The 24,012-nt window shown below is 37.1% G+C and overlaps 1 protein-coding gene across 2 annotated transcripts in view; it reads right to left on the bottom strand.

The window, feature by feature from the left end:
- The window catches only part of LOC149932377 (glutamate receptor ionotropic, kainate 2-like), a 121,076-nt gene that overhangs the window by 78,512 nt on the left and 18,552 nt on the right, over positions 1-24,012 (bottom strand). For both annotated transcript variants that reach the window (XM_090157517.1, XM_090157516.1), the window contains exon 2: positions 3,572-3,733. In XM_090157517.1, the coding sequence (XP_090013643.1) occupies positions 3,572-3,733 (162 nt within the window). The remainder of the gene's footprint in view (positions 1-3,571; positions 3,734-24,012) is intronic.

Genomic DNA, 24,012 nt, shown 5'->3' on the forward strand with positions numbered 1-24,012 from the left:
CTCGACATAACTCCCGCTAAAACGTACAGTGTCGACTGCCGCTCGCGAATTTAAATGGGGTCGCTCGAGACCCGGGCTCGGCTCGCTTTTAAGCCGAGCGATTTTCTAAATCTATCTAGTACGCTAGTAATATGTAAATTATTAAAGTAGTTTAAATCGTATCCAGAGGCTTTTCTCCCTGGTAATTCCTCGATTTTACAGGAACGAGAAACTTTGGTAAATTATAAATATATATTTTAAAACGCCGGCGAAGTTATTCTACGCGAAGTGCATCGGTGTGCGGGGAAAAGCTCGCTACCAGGTACTAAAAAACGTGGCACCAAATCGTAAAAACGAGTTATACGAATTTGATAGGAACTTTGGAAATAATGAGGCTCTATATATAATTTTCGTTAATGGTATCGATAAATTACAGTTAACGAGTTTTAATATAAATTTAGTAATAGGGAAATGTAAAACATTTTTAAGACGCGTCGTAAATTGCCGCAATAAAACTACTTTCGCGAAAATTGGTCCCTTTTTCGCGTAAATTTACGTTGCGAAACAAAAGTGACTAGCTCGTTTTGAATGGCCAGCGATTTACGGAATATAATGGCTCTCCTCATTAGACCGAATTTAGTTCGTTTTAAAACGAAATAAAAAGATGAATGCCGTAACAAAAATGGTATTCCTTCGGCGCCACCCATCGAATTAGCCGGAAGATAGTTCCTTAATTAAGCGGGTCCGGTTATCGGGTCTTTCCCCTCTCGTTGGGCTGCTTATCGGCCGCCTTTATTGTCCACGAGCCCCGAGTGACACCAGCGCGTGCTACGGCGAATCACGCCACCTACTAAGGATCATTACGCTATCGCCGTCACCTCCCGCTCACGACCACCCAATAATTGGGACACTTTTTCCTCCGTAAAAGTAGAATCTCTTCTATTATAGATGGCGCTGGAAGCCTTATAGCTAAGGCGGATAAAACCCTAGTCATTTGTCCTCCATCCCGCCGCGAAAGCCCCTCGAAAGGGTGGACGACCATTTTTTTCAGTTCATTCCCGCGAAAATTGACGGCCGTTTTACGGAACTTGACGCGGCCACCGAAAGTAAGACCCATTAGCCTTAATTTAGAAAATTTCTGTCTCGATATACTTTAGAGACTCTCTCCCTATTTTTACGAGCGGGATCAAGCCATTAAGGCTAGCCGCGCCTTTTCCAAACTTCACTTTTACCTAAATGTTTACCGTCACTACTACTATACTTGAAATTCCATCTATCTTCCATTCCCGATTGTAGCTCGGGTAATTTTATAACTACACAAGCGCCATTTCTAGATTCGCGGTAGATTTAACAGTCCAAAGCGCTTCGCTAATGAATAGTTCAGCAATGAAACTAGGGATGACGCCAGCTTTTACGGTAGCTTGTCGCCGTGACACGATGTGATTCGCTTATTGAAGAGCTTGTTAATATCTTAATTTTAACGAATGAACGCGCGAGCTCGCGGTTTGGTTATTATATTATCGCACCGTTTAAATTAATCCAATATCTAATCTAAGATTTTAATAACGAGTTGAAACGCTTCGAAATTAACAAGAGGCTTTTCGCTAAGAGGCGAATCATTGCGCCACTAGATCACGTTTTAATTTAATTACAATTACCACGTTTTGCGCTCTTTAGTCTCGAGAGATTTTCCAAAGTGAAAATAAAGGCCCTTCAGTCTTTGTCTCGGTACTTTCGGAGGAAAGATGCTCTTTGGAAAACTAATCAAAGAGAAGGCGAAACTTATATGTAAGAAAACTATAAGCCATTCTCAGAGCCCAATTTCGCCCCCGGAGAATTCATCTGGACGGCAATACGCAGATGCCGCGCCTCGATTAATGTTTACGTACAAAGCGTAGACTCCTTTATAGGATATCTATCGATTTCTGCCAATTTTCGCTTTTATACCGTTCTATTTGGAGGACTATTTGCGAGGCTATAGAGCCACCCTTTTTTTGGTAGCCATTACTTTCGCGCGCCTTTATAAACTTGACGGGTCAAATTACCCCTCACGGAAAACCCCTCGCCACCAATTTAAACTGACCGATATACTTTAAGACGAAATACGCGAAAGAGTTTCGATTTCTGGACTAGTAGTGGTGGAAGACAAGATATACCGGAATCCGTTTATCTCGTTTTTTTTAGGGTCCTAGACATTATATCTTCTTCTATTAGAGAAATGAAAAAAAGAGTTCAAATTACCGGCCTTCACTCCGCCTCTGCCATTTCCAGCGAGATTCATCCAGCGACTGAAAGGCAGTCCATTCTTCATTATTTACTGGTGACACGAAACTAAACATCCATTTGAAGACGGGGAAACTTTCATTTGGCCCTCTATCGGTGTTTTTCCGGCTCTTCTCCGTTATCGACTACTTTTACCGAATATCGGCGTCAGAGTGTAAAGAGCGTAGACTATACCCAGATTAAATCCTTCTATAGTTAAGTCGGGTAGCTTTTGACCACATTCCATTAATCCCACCCAACTTCTTCCGTCTCATCTAATTTTTTCCCACTTTCTTTTTCATCCCGTCCCAAAAGAGAAAGATCAAAAAGTGATCGAGCAAGCCCGCGATCGTAAGGCTGCTGGCTGATTGCGAATTTCTTAATTGATTAAGTTCTTATTCGGAACGCTCTATTATTTTCTGTGTTTGCGGATGGGGAGTCCAGTTACTTTATGACGCGAGCTTATCACGGACAAATGACTCGAGTCAAGAATGATTTCTTTCAAATTGAGATGAAAGAAGAAAAAAAAAAGGCAAAACAAATATTGTATTTCGACTCGAAGTGCGCGGTGCAAACTGTTTGACGGGTTGCCAGACTCTCTTTCGTCTCGTCATTGAGGATTTATTAGATTAAGAAGTCTGGATAGTTCTCTCGACATTGGTAACCACTCTGGCGACTAACTAAGTTAGCGGAGGTACATTTAGACGTTTATCGATATACCACAATCAGGGCGTCTATATTAAGCTCTGGAAACGCGGTTTTTTTACCCTGTGATATACAGGGTGTCTTTTTTTACTCGGAAAGGACGTTTTCTTTGTAAAAGTATTGTAGGTAGTTTTGAAATTTTGGGAGCACACGTTTAAAGTCGGTAACTATCTAATTTCTAAATTGCAGAAAAATTAAAAAAAGATTTGCATGTTTTTCAAAATTGTATGTTTTTACCGGTAGTTGATAGACGAAAACTTTAAATATAAAGTTGTAGAGCATACTCGAAAACGTACAAATTAAGTTGGTTCGGTTTTTACAAAGAAACAAGGTCATGAAAAATAACAAGTTTATCATGTTTTTTTATTTTTGAGCAAACTTATGGTGTCGGCCAAAGACCTTAGACACCAAGTTTGTCATGTTGGGAATTTACTTTGTGTGTGCCTATTTTGTAGCAGCACATTTCATTAGTAATTTTTCTGGAATTCAGAAATTAGATAGTTCCCAACTTAATGCGTATACACTGAAAATTTCTAAACTCTACCTATAATACTTTTTTCTAAAAACACCCTTTCCGAACAAAAACAGACTCCCTTTATAAGTGTGTCTTCGTGATGAGGCTTACCTTTTTTAGCGGCGTGGAAACTATCTTCTTTAGGCACGTACTGGATGTCGTAGATTAGCGTGGTGTTGGGAAGGACGGTTGGATCCTTGTTTATCCGAACCACGGCGTACTTGAAAGCCAGCTCCGTCGCGCTGTCTTTCTGATCTTCCGTGAATATCGCTCCTGCGGAAAGATACAAAAATTCAATAAATAAACACAAATATAATAACTATAATATTTATTTCGCAAACAATTTTTTGCCGCTTTGACACTAACATTTTCGCGTGTTTACAAAGACAAATTTAAAAATAAGATAATAAAAATTAGAAAAATTACGAAATATTTAACTTAAAACATACAAGACATAAGCAAATAAATTTAAATTAATAAGCTCAAGCAGGGAAAGTCAAGCTTCCATCATCATTCGCTCGTGGCGTGACCGTCTGGAAAGTAATAGAAAATCTTGTTGCGAGCGTATATCTTTCTACGATCATATACACCTCTCTTACAAATTACAGAATTAGCATGTTGAAGTTGGCCGTGATCAGAGATATTTTCATTCCAATTTCCAACTGTCCGTAGAATTATGATAAAATTTCAAGATAAGAATTATAGGCTTAACATCGTACCAACATGTTGAAGTTGGCTGTGATCAGAAATATTTTCATTCCAATTTCCAACTGTCCGTAGAATGAAGGTCAAATTTCGAGATAGAAATTATAGGCTTAACAACGCAACAATTACATGTTCAAGTTGGCCGTGATCATAGATATTTACATTCCAATTTCCAACTGCAGTCCGTAAATGGTAAAATTTCAAGATAAGAAACGTTATTTTTACTTTTAGACTTTTTATGATGCAAAAGATAACTTTAAAGGAATGCCGGCGCTTCTATTTTGCTGTTCCGCGTTCGTTGCTCGTAAATTATATAACATGCAAATGCAATTTAGGTTTTCCCAGAAGATTTTTTCTTCCGAGTTTTGTACGCCAACGAGACGTAGTTGTACTAGCCGCTGCCTATTCAGATGTCTCGTTATAGTTCGTTCTCTCTCCCTAAAGTCTCTCATTTCGAGAGAGAGGACCGCTTTTTTTTGCAGCGTATATCGATCCTAGATGTGTGTTCAACGTCGCGGTACAAAGAGATATAGTCTACGGTCCGTCAGGGTTAGAATGAAAAGGCACGATCTTAGTTTCGCGCGCGGACGACGATTTCAAGCGGGCTAGAACGAAATGGGTTATACGGAAGCAGTGATGGGCACTTTTGTTAAACAACCGCTCGCTCGTGTGAGATCCACTGGCTCTCGTGAAATTTTCACTGCTCTCTTTTTACTCTTTTTTGGGCAGTAAAGATTTTGCTCCTCTCTTTCGCTGTTTTTTGAGGGTAAAGATTTCACTCCTCTCTTTCGCTGTTTTTTGAGGGTAAAGATTTCGCTCCTCTCTTTCGCTGTTTTTTTAGGGTAAAGATTTTGCTCCTCTCTTTCGCTGTTTTTTTTAGGGTAAAGATTTCGCTCCTCTCTTTCGCTGTTTTTTGAGTGTAAAGATTTCGCTCCTCTCTTTCGCTGTTTTTTGAGTGTAAAGATTTTGCTCCTCTCTTTCGCTGTTTTTTTAGGGTAAAGATTTCGCTCCTCTCTTTCGCTGTTTTTTAGGGTAAAGATTTTGCTCCTCTCTTTCGCTGTTTTTTTAGGGTAAAGATTTCGCTCCTCTCTTTCGCTGTTTTTTTTAGGGTAAAGATTTTGCTCCTCTCTTTCGCTGTTTTTTGAGGATAAAGATTTCGCTCCTCTCTTTCGCTGTTTTTTGAGGGTAAAGATTTCGCTCCTCTCTTTCGCTGTTTTTTTGGGTAAAGATTTTGCTCCTCTCTTTCGCTGTTTTTTAAGGTAAAGATTTTGCTCCACTCTTTCGCTGTTTTTTGAGAAGTAAAGCTTTCGCTCCTCTGTTTTCGCATTTTTTGAGGGTATAGATTTCGCTCCTCGCTTTTCGCTCTTTTTTGAGCAGCGAAATTTTCACTCCTCATTTCCATTTTGCATTCTTTTAAAAAGATATTTAAACGTTTAATTGCGCTCAAAATCACAAAAACAGCTCAAAATGAGAGGAAGGTGTCCATCACTGTACGGAAGTTGGTTGACAAAAGAGAGAATATGGGACAATTGGAAGAATCTTCGCGCTACTACATCGCAGTTTGTTTTCTTTCTGCCTTACAACTCGTCTTCCTCGCTCCGACAAACTTCGAAATGAAAAAGTTCGGAGTGTAATGTATGAATGATTTATGGGACTTGGTTTTTCAGAGACTGAGGAAATTAATTCTCCCAGTTTGCCGTGACGGTCACTTTTTGAATCCATACCTTTTTCTTTCGCCTGTTTTCTCACTCACGTTCGATGCCGTCTTTTATCTTAGTTTTTCTCTGGAGATGAGCGTCGTCTATATACGTATTTACAGGGTGTTTCAAAAGGTTATGCAAAAATTCTAAGCAGTTGTAGGGGTGAGTTGAGAAGTATGCCTATTTTTTTCATTTTCCTACGATGGGTTAAAAGAGCGCCAGAGAGCTTCAAAATGTGGCCTACTCGCCCCTGGAAGTAGGCTGCAACAAGCGCTAACCAAACAGCAGGGACTTCAAATACTGTTTAAGTTTACTTTTTTACGCTGGTTACCTCGATTTTTTTACAAACTCCTTTTTTACCTATCACACGAATCCAAACCTTAATGTTCGCATTTCCCTGCTGCTTGGTTGCGCTTGTTACAGCCTACTTCCAGAGGCTAGTAGGCCACACTTTGAAGCTCTCTTACGCGCTTTTAACTCATCGTAGGAAAATGTTAACAAAAAGGCATACTTCTCAACTCACCCCCTTACAATTCCTTAACATTTTTGCATAACCGTTTGAAACACCCTGTATAGATTCGAAATTTACGAGATACACGAGTGAAAAAGTTTTGCTTTAAAGAGAAGCTTATTCGGCAGTGATCCAAATTTAAAATTTACGGTTGAAGGATTGGGGTCGATCTTTTTCTCAGACTTTTTAAATTTAGAAAAATATATAACTGGAGGGTGCGGGATAATACTGCAAGTTTGTTCTACATCATCATACAACATATTGAATATAAGCTTCTCTAGCGGTAATCTCTAAAAACCAATTTTCCTTATCTTAATAACATCGGCGCTCTCATTCACGAGTAGCCTCTTGAAAATCCTAAACTCCGTAGCGAAAAAACAATTGAGCTTTGCACTTTCTTGTTAAAAGTATTGTTTTTCCGTGGGTGGAAGAAGTGGCGAATTGCGGGGAGGGAACGAAAGCTCCTACTATTAAAACTCCATCTCCCATCGAGACCTTCCCCGAGTACTTGTACTTCTCTCGTATATAAGATATATTCGGTATCGGGTTTGTAGATCTTTTACTAGGATTCTCGAAAAATTGACCGTTCGATAAAAAGTTGGGTAAAACGTCGCTAATGATTGTTGTAGCCGCTAAAACGATTCTCGCGACCGATATCGAAATATTTCTTTTTTTAAAACGACCTCTCTTTGTCCGAATTTAAGCCGAATTTCGGAACTACGAGATGGTGGGGGGGGGGGGGGGGGGATGGAAGGATGGCGATACGTTACGGAGTTGCGAAAGGGATTTTATTATAAGTCGTTCTTTTTAACTTTCTTTTTTGTAGGCGGGGGTGTCGAAAGCCTAAATGGGACACCGAGAAAATCGTCGATAACCGCTTTTCGCCAAATAAAGCGAGAGATAAAAACGATCGTAGTCGGACGTCAGCGGCTTAAAATGGCTTTCGGCCAAAGCAGATGCGACTCCGCAGTGAGACGCTTCGTTTAAGGCTCGGACGAAGAATTCTATTTCGGAGATTGTCATCTACCAGCGAGAGAGGAAGAAAGAAGGTGGAAAAAAGACAAAACCGTCTTAGCCGCGCCGTTACCGCGGCCTCCATTTTCTTCGACGCCGTGGAAGCTTACAATGGCTTAGGTTCGCTGTCGTCTCCCAACCATAAATCTCAACATTTTATCTTTTAAACTTTATTTTGTACCAGCCAAAGTTGGAGCGGCCTTATAGGCGCTATAGAGGAAGGGGTAAGCTAAATGCTTCCACCTAGTCGATGTCACATCGTCATAAGCTCCGTCTCTATCCGCGGGTCTCTCCCGTCTTCTTCCCAAATCGTTGCGAAATACCCAGTGGGGCTTTTTCCCCGGAATATTTCAGTCGGGAGTGGCCAGCTCAAATTTTGGGAAAGCCGGGGCCGTTTTCTAAGGCCCCACGGTCATTAAGTTTAACATATATGTATTTCTTACGCGTATGGCCTATCAGGATGGATAAGGAGGCTGACTTTTCTTTCTCGACACTTCGTAGGCGATAACCCCATCCCCTTTTCGACTTCGATTAAGCCGTCTGAAACTGGCTCTTCCCCATTGATGTTTTTAAAGAACTATTTTACGTAGTTTTTATAGGTTTTGGTTCGAGGAAAAAGGACCGCTTTTGAATTTTATATCGTATTTTGTACTGTCGCTTTCTTCCGCAGCCGTTGGATTTAAAATATTATTACCAGTTTCAAGTAACGGTTGGGAAATAGCGGCTATGGACTTGACCCCGATATTTTGAAAGTAAATATTTTTAGCAGTTACTATTAAAGGCTCTGACAATTTTTGACATTTAAATTCGAGATGCATTTAGATGGTGTATGCGTAATTAATAATTCACGCGTAATCTAAATTTCTTTCCAATTCGTTTAAGAATTTAAAGGTTTAAATTTGAAAAGACGGGGTTCCGTTTGTCATATTTAAGAGCAATCGTGAATTCCAATAGAGTGCACTCTTATCCGAGTGGGTAAGTGAATTCTCTCGCAAAACGGTTAGCAATTGGAATTGAATTATTCGCCAAGGCCCAAAAAAGGGTTCTAAAGGCCCAGTTTCTCTCCGCGTCTTTCAAGTTTATTTGGCCCAACCGATATTTTTCTGGGTAGCAAAAAGTACATTGAAAGGGTAGGACGGAGAGTCTCGCAAAAACAAAATAAAGAGAAGTGGCGTCCAGCTTTTTGCCTGGTCCATTCGGGTTCCTTCCCAGCTAAGTTTTATTGTATAACCGGTTCACCTGAGACTCGGCATTCGAGGATGATTTATTCATGATTTTTAAATCCCGTTCGATCCGATTTGGAGTAAGCCTATCCGTCGTTGGTCCATGCCTCCTCCGATCCCTTTTCGCCTCGCCCTGCCGCGTCTTCCATTCCCTTTCCGTGCCCTCTTTCTTATATTGAAACGATTGACAGCTTCCAGGCGCTTTTGTCGAAAATATGGAAGCGAGCGCATTCCGAACGCCCTGGGAAGCAGATCGCGAACGAACCCGAAAGGCTTTAAAACGCCATAAACGAGCCACGGCTTCCCTCCGCGATCCGCATCTCGCTGGCGCTATATACGCGTTTATACAGCTCTGGAAACGCCCAAAGCGAAGTTGAGACCACGACCCCGAAGAGTTTGCCAGCAATTTGTTTTCCTATTGTTGTGGAAGAAAGAGTCCTCTCTCCAGAAGAGAGTTCGCGTTTCGAATATGAAATGCCGTTAGTGTTCCTCCGTACCAATATCGCCGAAGTACCCACTTTAACACTACAGCCCTTAGAAACGCCATTGTCCGTATTCCGCAAAACTTTGTACGCGACTCAAGTATATTGTAAGGAATTTGCTCTTCTATTACCATCGCTGGGAGGAAGAGCCGTAAACGCCGACACTACAGAGGCCGACCACTTTAGGAAGGATGTTGTCCCTTACTTCCTATATTCGTTCGAATAACTCGAGTCATATTCTCCGTCATAACGGAATACCGTATAGTCGGCCTCCTGTCGCTCTCCTTTGAGCCGGTCATCTTCGCTAATTGTTATAATAGTTTTAAAGGCGGAGAGCGAATTTTGTGGAAAATGGGTTCGGTCTTCCTTTAATAGTTTAAATTGATTACGATATAGTTGGGGAAACGGAGCCTTCGGCGCGCGAACTTCTCTTCCCTTTCTCTTATGAATGTTTAATATCTCTCCTTCGTTTGTTCCGATTATCGGTGCAAGCGAGCCGCGTCTCTTCATCCGAATTCCCTTCTATGTGTACAATCCTAATTATTACGAGCCAAGGCGGCGATTCGCGTCGAGAAAACGCCCCGCCACTCCTTTAATACCGGAGTTTATACGCTTATTAGAACATAAATTTTACCGGCTTAATAAAATTTTCCAGAATAAATTCGCGTTGGCGTTTAAATTAAAGACCGATTTTCATTTCACGGCCTAAAATTATTGAGGTTTAATTCTTAGGTTTAAAGGAGCGGGATTTTAAACGTAATAGGCGGAACAATAAAGTCAATGGGTAATGGAAGAAAAGGGCTCACGTGACTAATTAACGTCTTTCTATAAAATGCGGTGGTTTACCGGGATTTTGGAGTAGGGTTAGAAGAGTAACGCTATGACGTCATTTTACTCCGATTCTGTGTTGACGAATAGTTCGAATCAGAGTAAAAACCAGGGACGTCATTTGGGTAGGGCAAGGGGGGGGCATTGGCCTTTTTAGCAGATAAATTCTGGCTAGCAGACGACAAAATCCAATTTACACCCTTACACCTGCTTTTCAGAAGGAGTAATCATAATAATAATAATAATAATAATAATCAGCTAGGCTAATACCCAAGTCATCTAGCGACTTATAATGCCGTTAAACAGGTGGCCGGGTTACAATGAGTAAATAATGTAGCCCTAATTCTCCGGAACAAGCGAGTAGCTAGGCTCATAATCAGCTAGGCTAATACCCAAGGCACCACCTTAGGCCTAAGTCATCATGCGACTTTTGAAGCCCTTAATTCAGAGTAGTTATCATCCCCTTAACAGGCGAATAAAACGTTTGAGGGTAAAAAGAAACCACCTTATGTTAGTTTCTTCGTGTGCTCATTTTTTCTTTCAGGACGTGTTTGAAGATGCGTGTAGTGGTTTTTCTTTAGCATTTTAAAAAGTTGGCAAGACCACAAGAACTTTATAGTTTCGCCTATTCGCTTTAAATCTATTTCGATCCGACTTAAGAAGATACATTTTAATTACCCATGAAATTTTTATTATAAATGCTTAGGATTCTGAATAAGAATGATTCGAATTGTTCATTGTCATTTAATGTAATAATGTATTCGGCAGTGGTGTAGTCTGGCCAGGGCGTCGCCCAGTGCTTTTTTCAAAGGCAGGGCGCCGCCCCGCCTTGGTTTTTCCATTTTGCCAGGGTGCGCCCTGCCTCTTTTTTCAACTTGCCAGGGCTCGCCTTGCTTCTGTTTCGTAAATCATTTTTCTCAAATAAATGGTGTGTGAATTTATTATAAATTTTGCCCGCATAAAAATACCATAACAATTTCAAATAGTTACTTCGATCACGCTAAAATTCGAAGTTGGACGTACATTTATAGCGGCTGGTATGGCCAACTTCGATTACGCGCGAAATCGAAGTTGGCAGTACCCAGGTAGCGCCCTGGTTCTTTTTTTTAGGACTAGACCACTGGTATTCGGGCTAACAACGATTAAGTGTCCAGAGGCTTGGTACAACGAATGCTAGCGCCGCATTGAGGCGTGGTTTTTTCCAGGAATCACAAAAATAACTGTTCTTTTCGCTCTAACACATTATTTATTATAATATATTATAGATATATTGTTCAATTTTAAAATAAAACCTCAGAATCTCGAGTGCAATAGTGAAAATAAAAACTCCTTTTTGTCCTTTTTGATGACCGTTATCAGGAGCGCCGGTCTAAATGAATTAATACTTACAAAGGAGACTACCCGAGGTGGTTATCACCGATTTTGTTGAAACTCGGGGTTAAGTAGACCTTATGGTAGTATGAAAATTTCCAAAGGGAAAAGTTGCAATGGGCTTTGGTTTTCCTATGGCAACCGAAAATGTTTTTACCTCTCCATTTAAAAGAGCATGGGATTTTCTCGGTTACCCAAATTTTGTTAAAATTTAATCAAAATTGATCAATTTTACCCAAAATAGGTCAAATTTATCTTTTTAAGTTTTGAAAATATAATATTTTTAATTTTTTTAAGTAAGTAAGTACCCTGTGAAACCGAGAAAATCCCATGCTTTTTCAAATGGAGATTTTTTGTTTTGAGAGATCAGAAACATTTTCGGTTGCCATGGGAAAACTAAAGCCCATTGTCTCTTTTCCCTTTGGGAATTTTCATACTACCATAAGGTCTACCTAACCTTCGAGTTTCAACAAAATCGGTGATAGCCACCTCGGGTAGTCTCCTGTTAGAAGTCTGGATTCCAAAGAGGCGTGGTTTTCTTCCGGGAATCACGATGCTAACAGTACGTGGCCCGTATATTCTCCGTTCACGCCGAGTACATTCTTGATGTAATTTATTCCTAATTACTTACTTTCTCAGGTAATTCCGTACGCGGTACATGGCGAATAAAGTTCCTTTTGTTGTTAAAAAAAGCCTATCGCGTAAAAGTGGATTATTCTGCGAAATAAGGTACTTTTTTTTAAGAGTGAATGGAAAGGATTTTTCACGAGTTCTTTCTATTCATAGTATCGCTCGTTCATTTGACGCCAGTACCGCGTTGGAGGGAAAGGCGTCGAGAGGTGTCCGCGAAAATGGGACTGAGAGGAGCGGATGGCACGGATATAAAATTAAAGGATGGGTTTCCCATTTCACGGGATCTTAATTAGCTTTCGCTAGAAGTCAACCGAAAAGTCGGCAAGCCAATTAGGAAAAGTGCCGTGCCAGACCTGGCCTTCTTCGTGGATTTAAGCTCATCCTGCCCTATCTCTCTCTTGACAGTCAAACCCTCTTAATCTACTCTAGGCCACTATACGCTGCCTACGGCGAGAGTCGGCCCCCGCGTGCCTTTCTACACTAAGAATTTCATTCCGACCTCTATTTAATTAACATACGTTTCGTGGCCTTTTATGTTAGTGTATACTCGTGTATCTCGCGTAAAATTGTCTCTCTCTTTCCAATTCGAGACTTAAGTGCTACATTATAGCGGTGCATATCATATGTCATTTTATTTCGTGTTTCGTGCAGTTGAGAGGATGTTTCGATCTTATTCAACGTATTTCCTATTTAGGTCTGCTACCATTTTGGTGGAATATATCGGTTTGAAGTACCTTTTCATCACTAAAACTTAAATTAATACGTTTTACAAAATTTAAATAATGAAGATTTGATTATGTAATGATTATTTGTCTCCTGGGAACAGTGCAAGGTATTTGGCTACAACAAATAATTTGATCGAATAACAAATCGAATATTTGATTCGTCAAATCGAGTAGGCCTTGAAAGTATTGACGAATATTCGATTTTCAAGATCAGATCAAATAGTCGTATATTCGAAAAGTCGGTAGAATATATTTGATAGTAGTTTGCGAATAGCCGTCAGGCCATTTGAAGACAACGCGAGAGATAGTGATGCATGGTGTTGTAATGCTCAGTCAGCTGTTAGGTCTCTTATAGGATATATTATTGATCCTGTATGTTTTGGAATGTCCTAAAACTGAAATCCAAATACGTCATATTATTTCGTATTTGAAATATCTTTTCGCCGCGTTTTAACAATAACAAATATGCGACGTTTTAAATATTTTGAGTTGGTATTTGACGTGGCCAGAAACCAAATATTTGATATTCGAATCGATACCCACAAATGGTATTGGCACATCTCTAATGCAAATTATCTAGTGTTATAAGTAAAAAATTTCCGTATTTTTCCGAAAAAAAGTTTTTATTCCATGATTAGTCTAATATATTGTTTGCAAATTTAAATAAAGCGTCATTTTCGCCTAATTTTTTCTATACTAGTTTAAACTGATTAACAATGTTTTGTAGTGTGTTTACTGTTATTAGATATTTTATATAGATAAATAGATAAAAACATCAAAAACCATTAAAAAGTAATTTATATTTAAATTTTTTATTTTTCCGATTTGCGGAAAATTTTCAGGAAATTATTCCGCATTTCATTTTACCGGACAATTAACAACTCTAAAATTTTCACTTGGTAACGTTTGGCTGAAACGTTTTGAAATTTAGCATGCTTATTATCAAAAATGGCCTTGTTTCTTCTGAATTAAATCAAATTGAATTAAAACATTAATTTAAATCGTGATTTAAATCAAGTGATTTTTTTAAAAAATCATTGATTTAGATCAATGTATTTATGAAAATGTATGAAAGTAGCTTGTTTAGAAATTTAAATTCTGAGAAAATGCAATTAAATTTCATTATTAATTAAAAATTCAATTTAATAAAGATTAATTTAAACTATTGTTTAAGTTATCGCTGCAGTCAAATTATTTCTTTTTCATTCTTTCACATTTATAAGCAATGTTGCTTGTGCGTGATCAAGTAACAGGTGGCCGGGTTACAATGCGTAGGAGGGTGGTGGCAAGCCCTTCATGCCACGCGAGCCAACCGTCAGCTCCCTACACTTACTATTATCGTTAACCTCAGCAAGTTTTTATGGGAAGGGGAAACCGAAGATCTCGAGGGAAAACCCCTTTAACCAGTGGGGAGATAACTTACAAACTCTACGCAGAAAGAGTGGTTCCGGATTTTCATCCAGTGCCACTATCGGGGATCGAACCCGGCTCCTCTTGCTGCGAGGCGAAAGTGCTAACCACTCCGCCACCCCAATAGTCCTTTCCATAAAATAAGCTTCGCTCGCTGAACTTGTTTTTATGTAGCTCGTTCGTCACGAAATACTTAGCAGTTCAGTTCAATTCAGGCTTAAAAACAGAGTGCCTCGTTGAATTTACTTTTATATCCAGGGCTTTTCGTAGTAAAACGTCATCAATACCTCGCTCGTGACACAGCAGCAACTTCAAAACAAGTAGGGTAATGTTACTTTATAGAAAGGCCTATTTGTCAGGAAACACAAATTAAAACTCAATAAAATCAAAGAAATTAATTAAAAGCCATAAAAATACGATTTACAGGGGTATGGGCTGTTTTTGACGTATTTTTCGAGCAATCGTAATTAGTATCAGAATCTATTAAAACTTGTATTATGTTTATAGAGAAACCCTCCGAATGTTTAGTAGCGTATTTTACCACCAGATGGTTAAGGACTCCCTCTGCTAAGTGCTATATTAAGTAGAGTAATGCTCAACTGAATGCTCTCTAACCAGAAGTGAGTAAGAACTTGCACGCTTCTAAACGAAAAGCCGCCAAAAAGTTGTTACGTGATTTGATGTGTTGAAAAAACAAAATCTAATAAGCGATGTAAGTATAGATAACGATAGCAAAAGAGTGACTTAAATGCCTTTTTGAAATAATTGTTTTAAAATAATTAATGATATAAATTGGAAATTATTACCCAGATAACAAAATAAAACAAACCATATCCACCTTACACTATTCTCATAATAATGGATAGGAAAATTGTGAAATATGTAGGGTGTTGAGTTCAATCGTCAAGTTTAAGATAATAATAACTATGGTCAGAAGAAAATAGGGGGAAGTACGTTTCTGTATGAAAACCAGACTCGCGGCAAAGAAATTCAAATTTAGCCAATCAGAGAGAGGAAAAATATCGTTCGAAATTTCCGTAGTGGTGCCATCCAATGGTCATAAAACGAACTAGTGACTATTTACTTGGCGAAAAACGTCGAGAGACTCGAGACAGATTGTCTGATCGAGTTTACAGTTTCGTGTACTGTTATGGTACTTAATTTAGTTAATTAAGAATTAATAAGAGTGTCCAATGTAATTTTTTTGATCGAGTTAAAAGAGACCAGATTTGCCAAACCAGTTTTAAAGGTAACTAGTTTGAAATTTTGACAAACACTAGCGAACAATTAAGCCTTGGCGTTGCTAGCTGGCTGCCAGTACATGTAGTGAATAGTGATGACAAAACTCAAACAGCTAACAAGACTGGTGATAAAAATGTCTACGAACATTCAACTATGCAAACTATTGGATTCATTGGGGCATTTACCAAAATCAAATGGGACTAACGAAAGCTTTGCGCAGCCAGATATGTATCTTCAAAAACTTTAAACCTAGACTCGGGTGAAACTTCATGTTTACATCTAAATTTTGAATACATATAATTAAATTTCTAAAGATAAGTTAAATTTTTTCAAAAACATTGTTAAAAATACTAGCAATTGAACAAATCCGTAAGCCTTAGAGAGGCAGATGAGAAACTGACGACACGAACTGTAACCCACAAAATAGTTTTGCCATTTTACTAACATCATTAAGCAGTTGGTGTAACCATCCGCGGTTTCGCGCCAAAACCGCTCTCTAAAATATGGCGCGAAAAAATCGAGAAAGTGACGCCTCGCGAAATTTCCTAAGAAACGTAATTAATAATAAAAAAATTGTTCAGAACAAATTCTAGAAGACGTATCCTGGATTTATTACAAAAAAATGCAAAATATACAAAATCTCTTAGTGAAAGATTTGACTAATCTTGTATATAAGTTAAAAGTCGAATCCTTACGCACTATCTGATTTTTCTTTTCGTCAACGCATGCAGAAACGTTTCGCGATATCCGATTTTCAAAAACTAGAAACCGCAGCAAAAAAACGGCGCAGTATCTAATGAGATCCGCGCTCTACGTGCCTACGAAAGCAATCGAGAAATTCCCCAAAGCCAGCTTCCACGAGTTATAGACTCGTACTGAAACTGTACCGTTGTATAGATCGAGATTTTTTGACTTTGGAACTCTTAAAAGGCCAAGAAAAGGAAATGAAAGGAAAGAACACTTATTGTAACCGGACTATAGAGCTCCGTGGCCCTTTCGAAACGTACTTTTGACCTTTTTCCATTCTGTCTGAACAATTTTTTTGGCTGAGAGAAAAAACTGAGGGCTGGGGTGTATTGTTGGAGAAACGAACGGTCTGGCCGAGGAGGGTGACCGCGTCCCAAAATGGTCAGGTGTCAGAAAAAGCGCGCTTCACATCCCGGACATTTTTGCCTGGATCCCTCTGACAGATGGCGTTTTACCCTTTCACGCCATCGGGAAAAGCCATTTTTATATATTAGGCCGTTTCTATACGGGAGTATAGTGGAGCGCCTCAACCCGCTATTGGAATGACGGCCACTGGTCTGTCTCGTTAATCCGGCGTATATTTCTCTAAAGGGAATTTATTTTTCGCTTCCTGCCAGGGACAAAGTAAGACGTAACTTCTTGTTCGTTCCTTTACTTTATCGGACGCGCTGGGTATTTCCGTTTCAGGACGCCGTCCTAATCCGGGGGGCTTCTAAGGTTTCCTCGTATAATCTTTTCTCCTAGTAGGCTTTGCCTGATTTTCGTTACTTCATTTTTTGTCTTTTCTCTCTCTCTCTCTCCCCCTCCCTTTCGTTGGACGAGGATTTGTGACAGGAAATTTCTTCGTTGGCTGACTTTGAATCAAGCTCGAACCCGCGCCACCAGAGACCAGAGAGAGATGGCCGGAGGAAACGCCACCTGGAAGGCCTTTAACGTCGCGATATTTATCAACTTGGTCAATAAACCGGTTTGTAGTCTTTGATGGGGCTCGATTTACAGTGTCCCGTTAGTACTGTACCTTTTCCCTCGCCTTCGACAAACTATCCGGTAAATGACGCGTTTCGGTTCGATATGAACGCCACGTCCGCGCGACAAGGCTTAACCAATCTTTGATTTTCTTTGAGGTAGAGAAACGGAAATTATTTTCCACACCCACAAGCCCATTATTTTCAATTTTGTTCGAAATGGACGTGTTTTACCTATATATTCTCACTTTTATATTTTCATTAATAGAAAATACAAGTTGGGAAGGCTACAATGAATATCTTGGACTCGTCATTAAGAAAATTACGAAGCGACGTAAACTAGTATAATTAATTTATTCATCAATTACAATGAATATATGAATCTGCCAAATATCAAAAGCTTCTTTGGTGGCTTCAAGCAGCATATCTACGGCTTGCTCGATGAGATCTCTTACCGTCCAAGCAAGTTCCTCGTCAAATGAAATGGAATTCCTTTTAGACACTTCTTTAGCCCTCACTGTATCAGTAGCTTCTGACAATTCCGAAATTTCCAAGCTCTGGTGTTTCCTCGTAATATTAAATTCATTTTCCAAAACTTCTCGCGCTATACATCGGAAGCTATACGCTCAAGGCTCCCTTCACTGAGAGAAGAAACTGTAGAATTTACAGAAATATTTTACAGCACCCGTTCTGTATTTTTTTAATACAGTACTGTACTGTTTAAATTACTATATTCATGAAATATTTACAGTATAAATTACAGGATGTTTATAGGTATTTAAAATGCAGGGGCTTCATGTAGTATTTATCGTTGAATAGTAATATATACATACATTTTCAGTATATATTACAATTTGTTTTACAGTATAAATTACAGGATGTTTTTAGGTATTTAAAATACAGGGGCTTCATGTAGTATTTTTCGTTGAATTGTAATATATATATATATACATTTTCAGTACATATTACTTTTTGTTTATAGTAAAAATTAGAGGTTAGTTTCAGATATTTGTAATAAAGGACAGCCATGTAGTTTCTATGATAGAAATGTTATATATGTACATATTTGTTCAATACATATTACTATGTATTTACAGTAAAAAATTAAGACGTTTTAAGTTATTTAAAATACAGGTAGTTCCTGTAGTTATTGTGGTCGAAGTTGAATTTCTACCAAACAGTAATAATCCATAAAAATTCATTATTTGTTGTAAATCAACTAATATTAAGAAAAGATTTTTAGTGACATCTCGTAAAAGCACCAATGGAGTCATATTTTTAATTACCCATCAAATGAAAACAAATTAATATTTATACATTTAAATGCAAATTCATCGCGTTAGTGTTTGTGGTTTGAACTAAGTTTAATACGTGTCTGGATTCCGAGCCAATGAGTTGCATTACTATGTTGTGCGCGGGTTTATCTCTCTTGCTTTGGACTCTAGTTCTGCTGGAGCTTATTGGTATATATTTAGCAAATTTGTGGAATATTTTTTACAATTAAAGTACCTTATTGGTTAAAATTTAATTACGGAAATGTTTAGTGTACATAAGCTTAATTTTAAAGGGTAGTAAGAACAAATCAAATATATAATATTTCCTGGCTATATTACCGCAGTTTTTAAATTCCGTAAAATTTACAGGCGTGTTAGAAATTTTAATTATTATTTCAATTGTATACAATACAATGATTCTGGTTGAAAATTTTATTATGAGCTATTTGTATAAATTACAGGAATCTCATGTAAAAGATATTTACGAAACTTTCTCTATAAAATACAGAACATTCCTGGCTACTGTGCGTCCAGGAGTTCCATGTAATTTCTACGCAATAGTTTTATCTCAGTGTTCACTGTATCAAAGGGGCTTCGTCAAAGGCTCTCTTCACTGAATCAATGTAGCTACTTTGAGGCTCTCTTCACTGTATCAAAATAGCTACTTTGAGGCTCTCTTCACTGTATCAAAATAGCTACTTTGAGGCTCTCTTCACTGTATCAAAATAGCTACTTTGAGGCTCTCTTCACTGTATCAAATTAGCTACTTTGAGGCTCTCTTCGCTGTTTCAAAATAGCTTCGTCCAAAGGCTCTCTTCACTGTATTAAAAGGGCTACTTTGAGGCTCACTTCACTGTATCAAAGGGGCTTCGTACAAGGATCTCTGGATTGTACCAAATTAGCTACTTTGAGGCTCTCTTTACTGTATCAAAAAGTCTTCGTCCAAAGGCTCTCTTCACTGTATTAACTATTAAAAGGGCTACTTTGAGGCTCACTTCACTGTATCAAAGGGCTTCGTACAAGGCTCTCTGGACTGTATCAAATTAGCTACTTTGAGGCTCTCTTCACTGTATCAAAAAGGCTTCGTCCAAAGGCTCTCTTCACTGTATTAAAAGGGCTACTTTGTGGCTCACTTCACTGTACCAAAGGGCTTCGTACAAGGCTATCTGGACTGTTTCAAATTAGCTACTTTGAAAATCTCTTCATTGTGTCAAAAAGCTTCGTTCAAAGCTTCGATCACCACATAATAAGCTTGTTGATTGCGTTCGGTCTCGGTTCAAGCTTCCTTTCTCCTTACGAAAGCTTCCTTCCCGGCCTTCATGGTCATTACTAGCGCATACTTCGGCAAATCAAAATCCATTCCGTAAGCAATTTCTTGAATGGCTATTTCACCTCTTCCTGTAAACCAGCGACACCTATTCCTAGAAAGTTATCGGTAGACATTTCGACAATAACGTTTTGAAAGATAATTTCGATTTTAGACCACGTCCGACGGGAAATCAACCGCGACAATAGATGTTTCTATACGTAAGAGCTACCTGAAAACTTTATAGAAAGGCCTATTAATAACCCAGATAATAACGACGTTGTAATAGCGGAAAACATTGCCATATCAAAATCGTAAATCAGTCACCAAATATTACCAAATAGGTTTGTATAATAATTATAATTATGAAAAGTCCGAAGCAATTTAGCCTTTTTGTAAACGTAAGTTTGCTTCGAACTTATAAAAATGTGAATTTAAACCCAATTCAGGTTCAAACTTTAAAGGGACAGAAAGTAAAAAGTAATAGTTATAGAAATTAAAAAGTAAAAAAAGTAATAGTTATAGAAATTAAAAAGTAAAAAAAGTAATAGTTATAGAAATTAAAAAGTAAAAAAAGTAATAGTTATAGAAATTAAAAAGTAATAGTTATAGAAATTAAAAAGTTACAGTTATAGAAATTAAAAAGTAATAGTTATAGAAATTAAAAAGTACTAGTTATAGAAATTAAAAATTAATAGTTAAGGAAATTAAAAAATAATAGTTATGGAAATTTAAAAATAATAGTTATGGAAATTTAAAAATAATAGTTATGTAAATTTAAAAATAATAGTTATGTTTTCTTCCTAAAAGCTTTTTGAAAAATCAGCGGGAGCCTGCGAAGGTACATGTTTCATGCGCTTGGTCATCCCCTGCACCCACATGTAAATAATTAAAAAAAAGTTTTTAAATGTTCTTTTACTTGCATGTTAAACGAAAAAAACCATATTTAATCTTTCATTTTGTTACATTTTAATTTAATTTTATAATTGCATTCGTTCCCGCTTTGTACCGGTTAAAGAAACTTTGCCTTACGCATGTTGAGACTTTGTAACTGGATCCCCCAGTACACAAAAGGTGAAAATAAAACGTTTTACCAGCAGTAAAGGACGATGAATTGTTATCTCGTAAAAGAGATATCATACATTTCTGATTTGATCAATCGATATGAAATTGATCAAGTCCCAATTCAACGTATAATGTAATGTTATTTTTGCCAGAATTTCGCATGGTAACCGACAAACACAACTAATAAGATTCACTTTCCCTTTCTGTGGTGTATATCTTATTAATTCGTTAATTTATCTAAAATAATTTATTTGTTTCTTATTAAATTCATAATATGGCTAACAACAAGTTATTTTCTAAATTTATTTTATTTTTTAATGAATATCGACCAGAAAAATGAACTTCCCTATACCAATTTTATTTCGATTGATCTAATCTATACGTTTATGGAAATGTTCGTATTAGAATAAAATAATTAATAATGAAATATAATTATAAGTTCTAAACATCACTTTGAAAAAATAATATATATGAGAGTCATTCCATATGAAATCGACCAGTCGAAAAAATGCCTAATATTTAATTTTAATAATATTTTTTCTACAAATACATTAGGTTAAGAAACTAAGTTTCTCAAATTTTGAGTCTTGAAAAAAATGTTTTTTTCGAAATATAACTTTTTTCAAAAAAAGAAATTTTTGGCTTTTCAATACGAAATTTTGAATATATTCAAATATATTTTGAACCAATTCACCGAAATTAATGAAACTTCACATTTTAGGCATAAAAGAAGAGTTGAACATGAATCTGAATTCCAAATTTAAAAATAATATTTTTTATTTGAAATATTTGAATATTCGGGGGGGTCATGGCTGGTCGCGATTTGCGACGCGTACTCCACCTTCAAAAAATCTGATTTTTTTTATTTTTCTTATAATGGGGTAAGAAGTCTTTTAAAAACATGATTGGAAGGTATTATTTTTTAAACGCGAGAAAAAAATAAAAACGTAGCGGGTCACGGCTGGCCGTGATTTACGACCTCTCACGGCTGGCCGTGATTTACGACTTGAACACCACCTTCGAAAAAAAAATATATTCTGTTTGCCTAACCAGTTTATAAAAATAATTTAACAATCACAAAATTATTTTTATAAACTAGTTAGGTAAACAGAATATATATTTTTTTCGAAGGTGGTGTTCAAGTCGTAAATCACGGCCAACCGTGAGAGGTCGTAAATACGGCCAGCCGTGACCCGCGAATATTCAAATATCGATAAAATTGATTTTAAAAAAAAAACACGTTTTTATTTTTTTCTCGCGTTTAAAAAATAATACCATCCAATTATGTTTTTAAAAGACTTCTTACCCCATTAAAAGAAAAAAAATTATATTTCGAAAAAAAAAAATTTTTCGAGACTCAAAATTTGAGAAACTTAGTTTCTTAACCTAATGTATTTGTAGAAAAAAAATTATTAAAATTAAAAATTAGGCATTTTTCCGCCTGGTCGAATTCACACGGAATGACTCCCATATATATTTTTTTGAGATCAACTTACTTATATATATATTATATATATAATGTGGACTACGTTATTATAAGGCTCGTGCAAGTCTACCGACAAGGGATGTACATTTTAACGACAAGACACCTTTCTTCTTAATTTCTGGGAATAACACTTCGTAAAGGAAGCTAAAAATCTTAAATTAATTACAGCCCAATGTTTTAATGCAAAAGGTCTTATTTCTTGAAACCTTGTTGTTGCGAAGTATATGTATAAATAATGATAATAAATTTTTAGAGTTTCTCCCAATCCTTTTTACGCTCGAAGAATAAAATGATTTCGATATCTCATTAGCTTCCTAAAACAGACGTATTCCGACGTGGTTAAAGCACGCGCCGATGTTTGGGAAAAACTCGACTTTGATGCGCGTGGATTGTTTCAACACTTTTATGGGCAATATAAGTTCTTTCTTGCCATTTCCTAGTGGCCAAAATTGTCGGAATAAAATGCCAGAAATGACGAAGATTTCAAATAAGAAAAACCATTTCATATAGTAAAAATGCATAGTAGTTTCTTATGAAATTTTGACTTATGTATACATTCAGAAATGTTCATATGACCGAAATTATATTGGTTTTATCCTATATTTCCTATATTCATAGCGACTTTATGCAATTTTCTTTCTGAATTGGATTTCAATAAAGATTGGAACCCAACAACACATATATCATTTCATATTTTTCTAGAAAGGCATAGATAGAGAATTGAGACAATGGAAGGCACGGATTCAAAGACATTTAGTTTCCTATGTGGCCTATCTTTGGACATTACATTGCAACTCCTTTTTCAGATATCCTGGAATTTCTCGAATGTATTCATTTCTACCATTAGATAGTTTGGATGGAAACTACTTCGTTATTATGACGTTGCTCACGTGCTGCCGCTCAAAACTGTTTTGATGGGCAACGTTTTAAAACTTGTCTATTTTTATTGCCAAGCTTAGTGCGAAATTAATTCCGTAAATTTTTAATTTGCCTCTTTTCGATAAAACAAAAATAGTTAAATATATTATCCGTTATTACCTTTATATATGATTTTCAGCTGATTTTGTAGTAGTAGAGGTATTTTGCTAAGAATTACGAGTAACGGTTATCGCTGGTTAAAATGCGCAATCTTTGAAATGTTTTGTAAATCCAGTCGTAGACATTAATTTGACTCCTGATTGCCTTAAGTCATTACTTAAAACGCAGAAAGACACGGCCCATCCTAGCCCTAGATGGTAGAAATGGTTCGAATTCATGATAAAAATGAATACATTCATACTTTATACTATTAAATCGTATATTTCGATATTTAAAACCCACAAACTCCTATAAATCGATCATTTTATCTTATTAACATTTTTATTTGGTAATTGCTAGATATATTTGTATGTAACGAAGGATTTTATAAATATTCAAAATTTCATTGATCATCACTAATTTTTCATTTCAATTCAATATTTTTAATTTTGGAGAATTCCACGGTCAACTGAGTTAGCTCTGAAATAGTTGTCTCAAAGTGCGGATCACTTGGAGGCTGTAGCTTGGGTTTGACCTTAACGGGTAATTGCTTTATATCTGTCCAGGTGCGCTAGTCCCCGTTCGACCACGGTATCTGTGGTAATTTTCCACGCTATCCTTGATTTCCAAAAATCCCTCTTTACTTTTAAAATTCATCAGGCCGAAGGTTGCCAAGTATCATTGCATAGAAACGTTGCCAAGTTGTTGTATATATATATAGTTTTAAATTGGTGTATATGGTTGATTCTGAAGCGAAAACTCCAAAAAAAGGATAATAAGTTATTTTTTGTACCAAAAAATATATATCCGGAAGCAACATTCCTGAAGTGCCCAAAACAGTCAACTCG

This window comes from Leiobunum rupestre, chromosome 8 (assembly GCF_980474605.1).
Source record: "Leiobunum rupestre chromosome 8, qqLeiRupe1.1.hap1, whole genome shotgun sequence".
Taxonomy (NCBI): domain Eukaryota; kingdom Metazoa; phylum Arthropoda; class Arachnida; order Opiliones; family Sclerosomatidae; genus Leiobunum; species Leiobunum rupestre.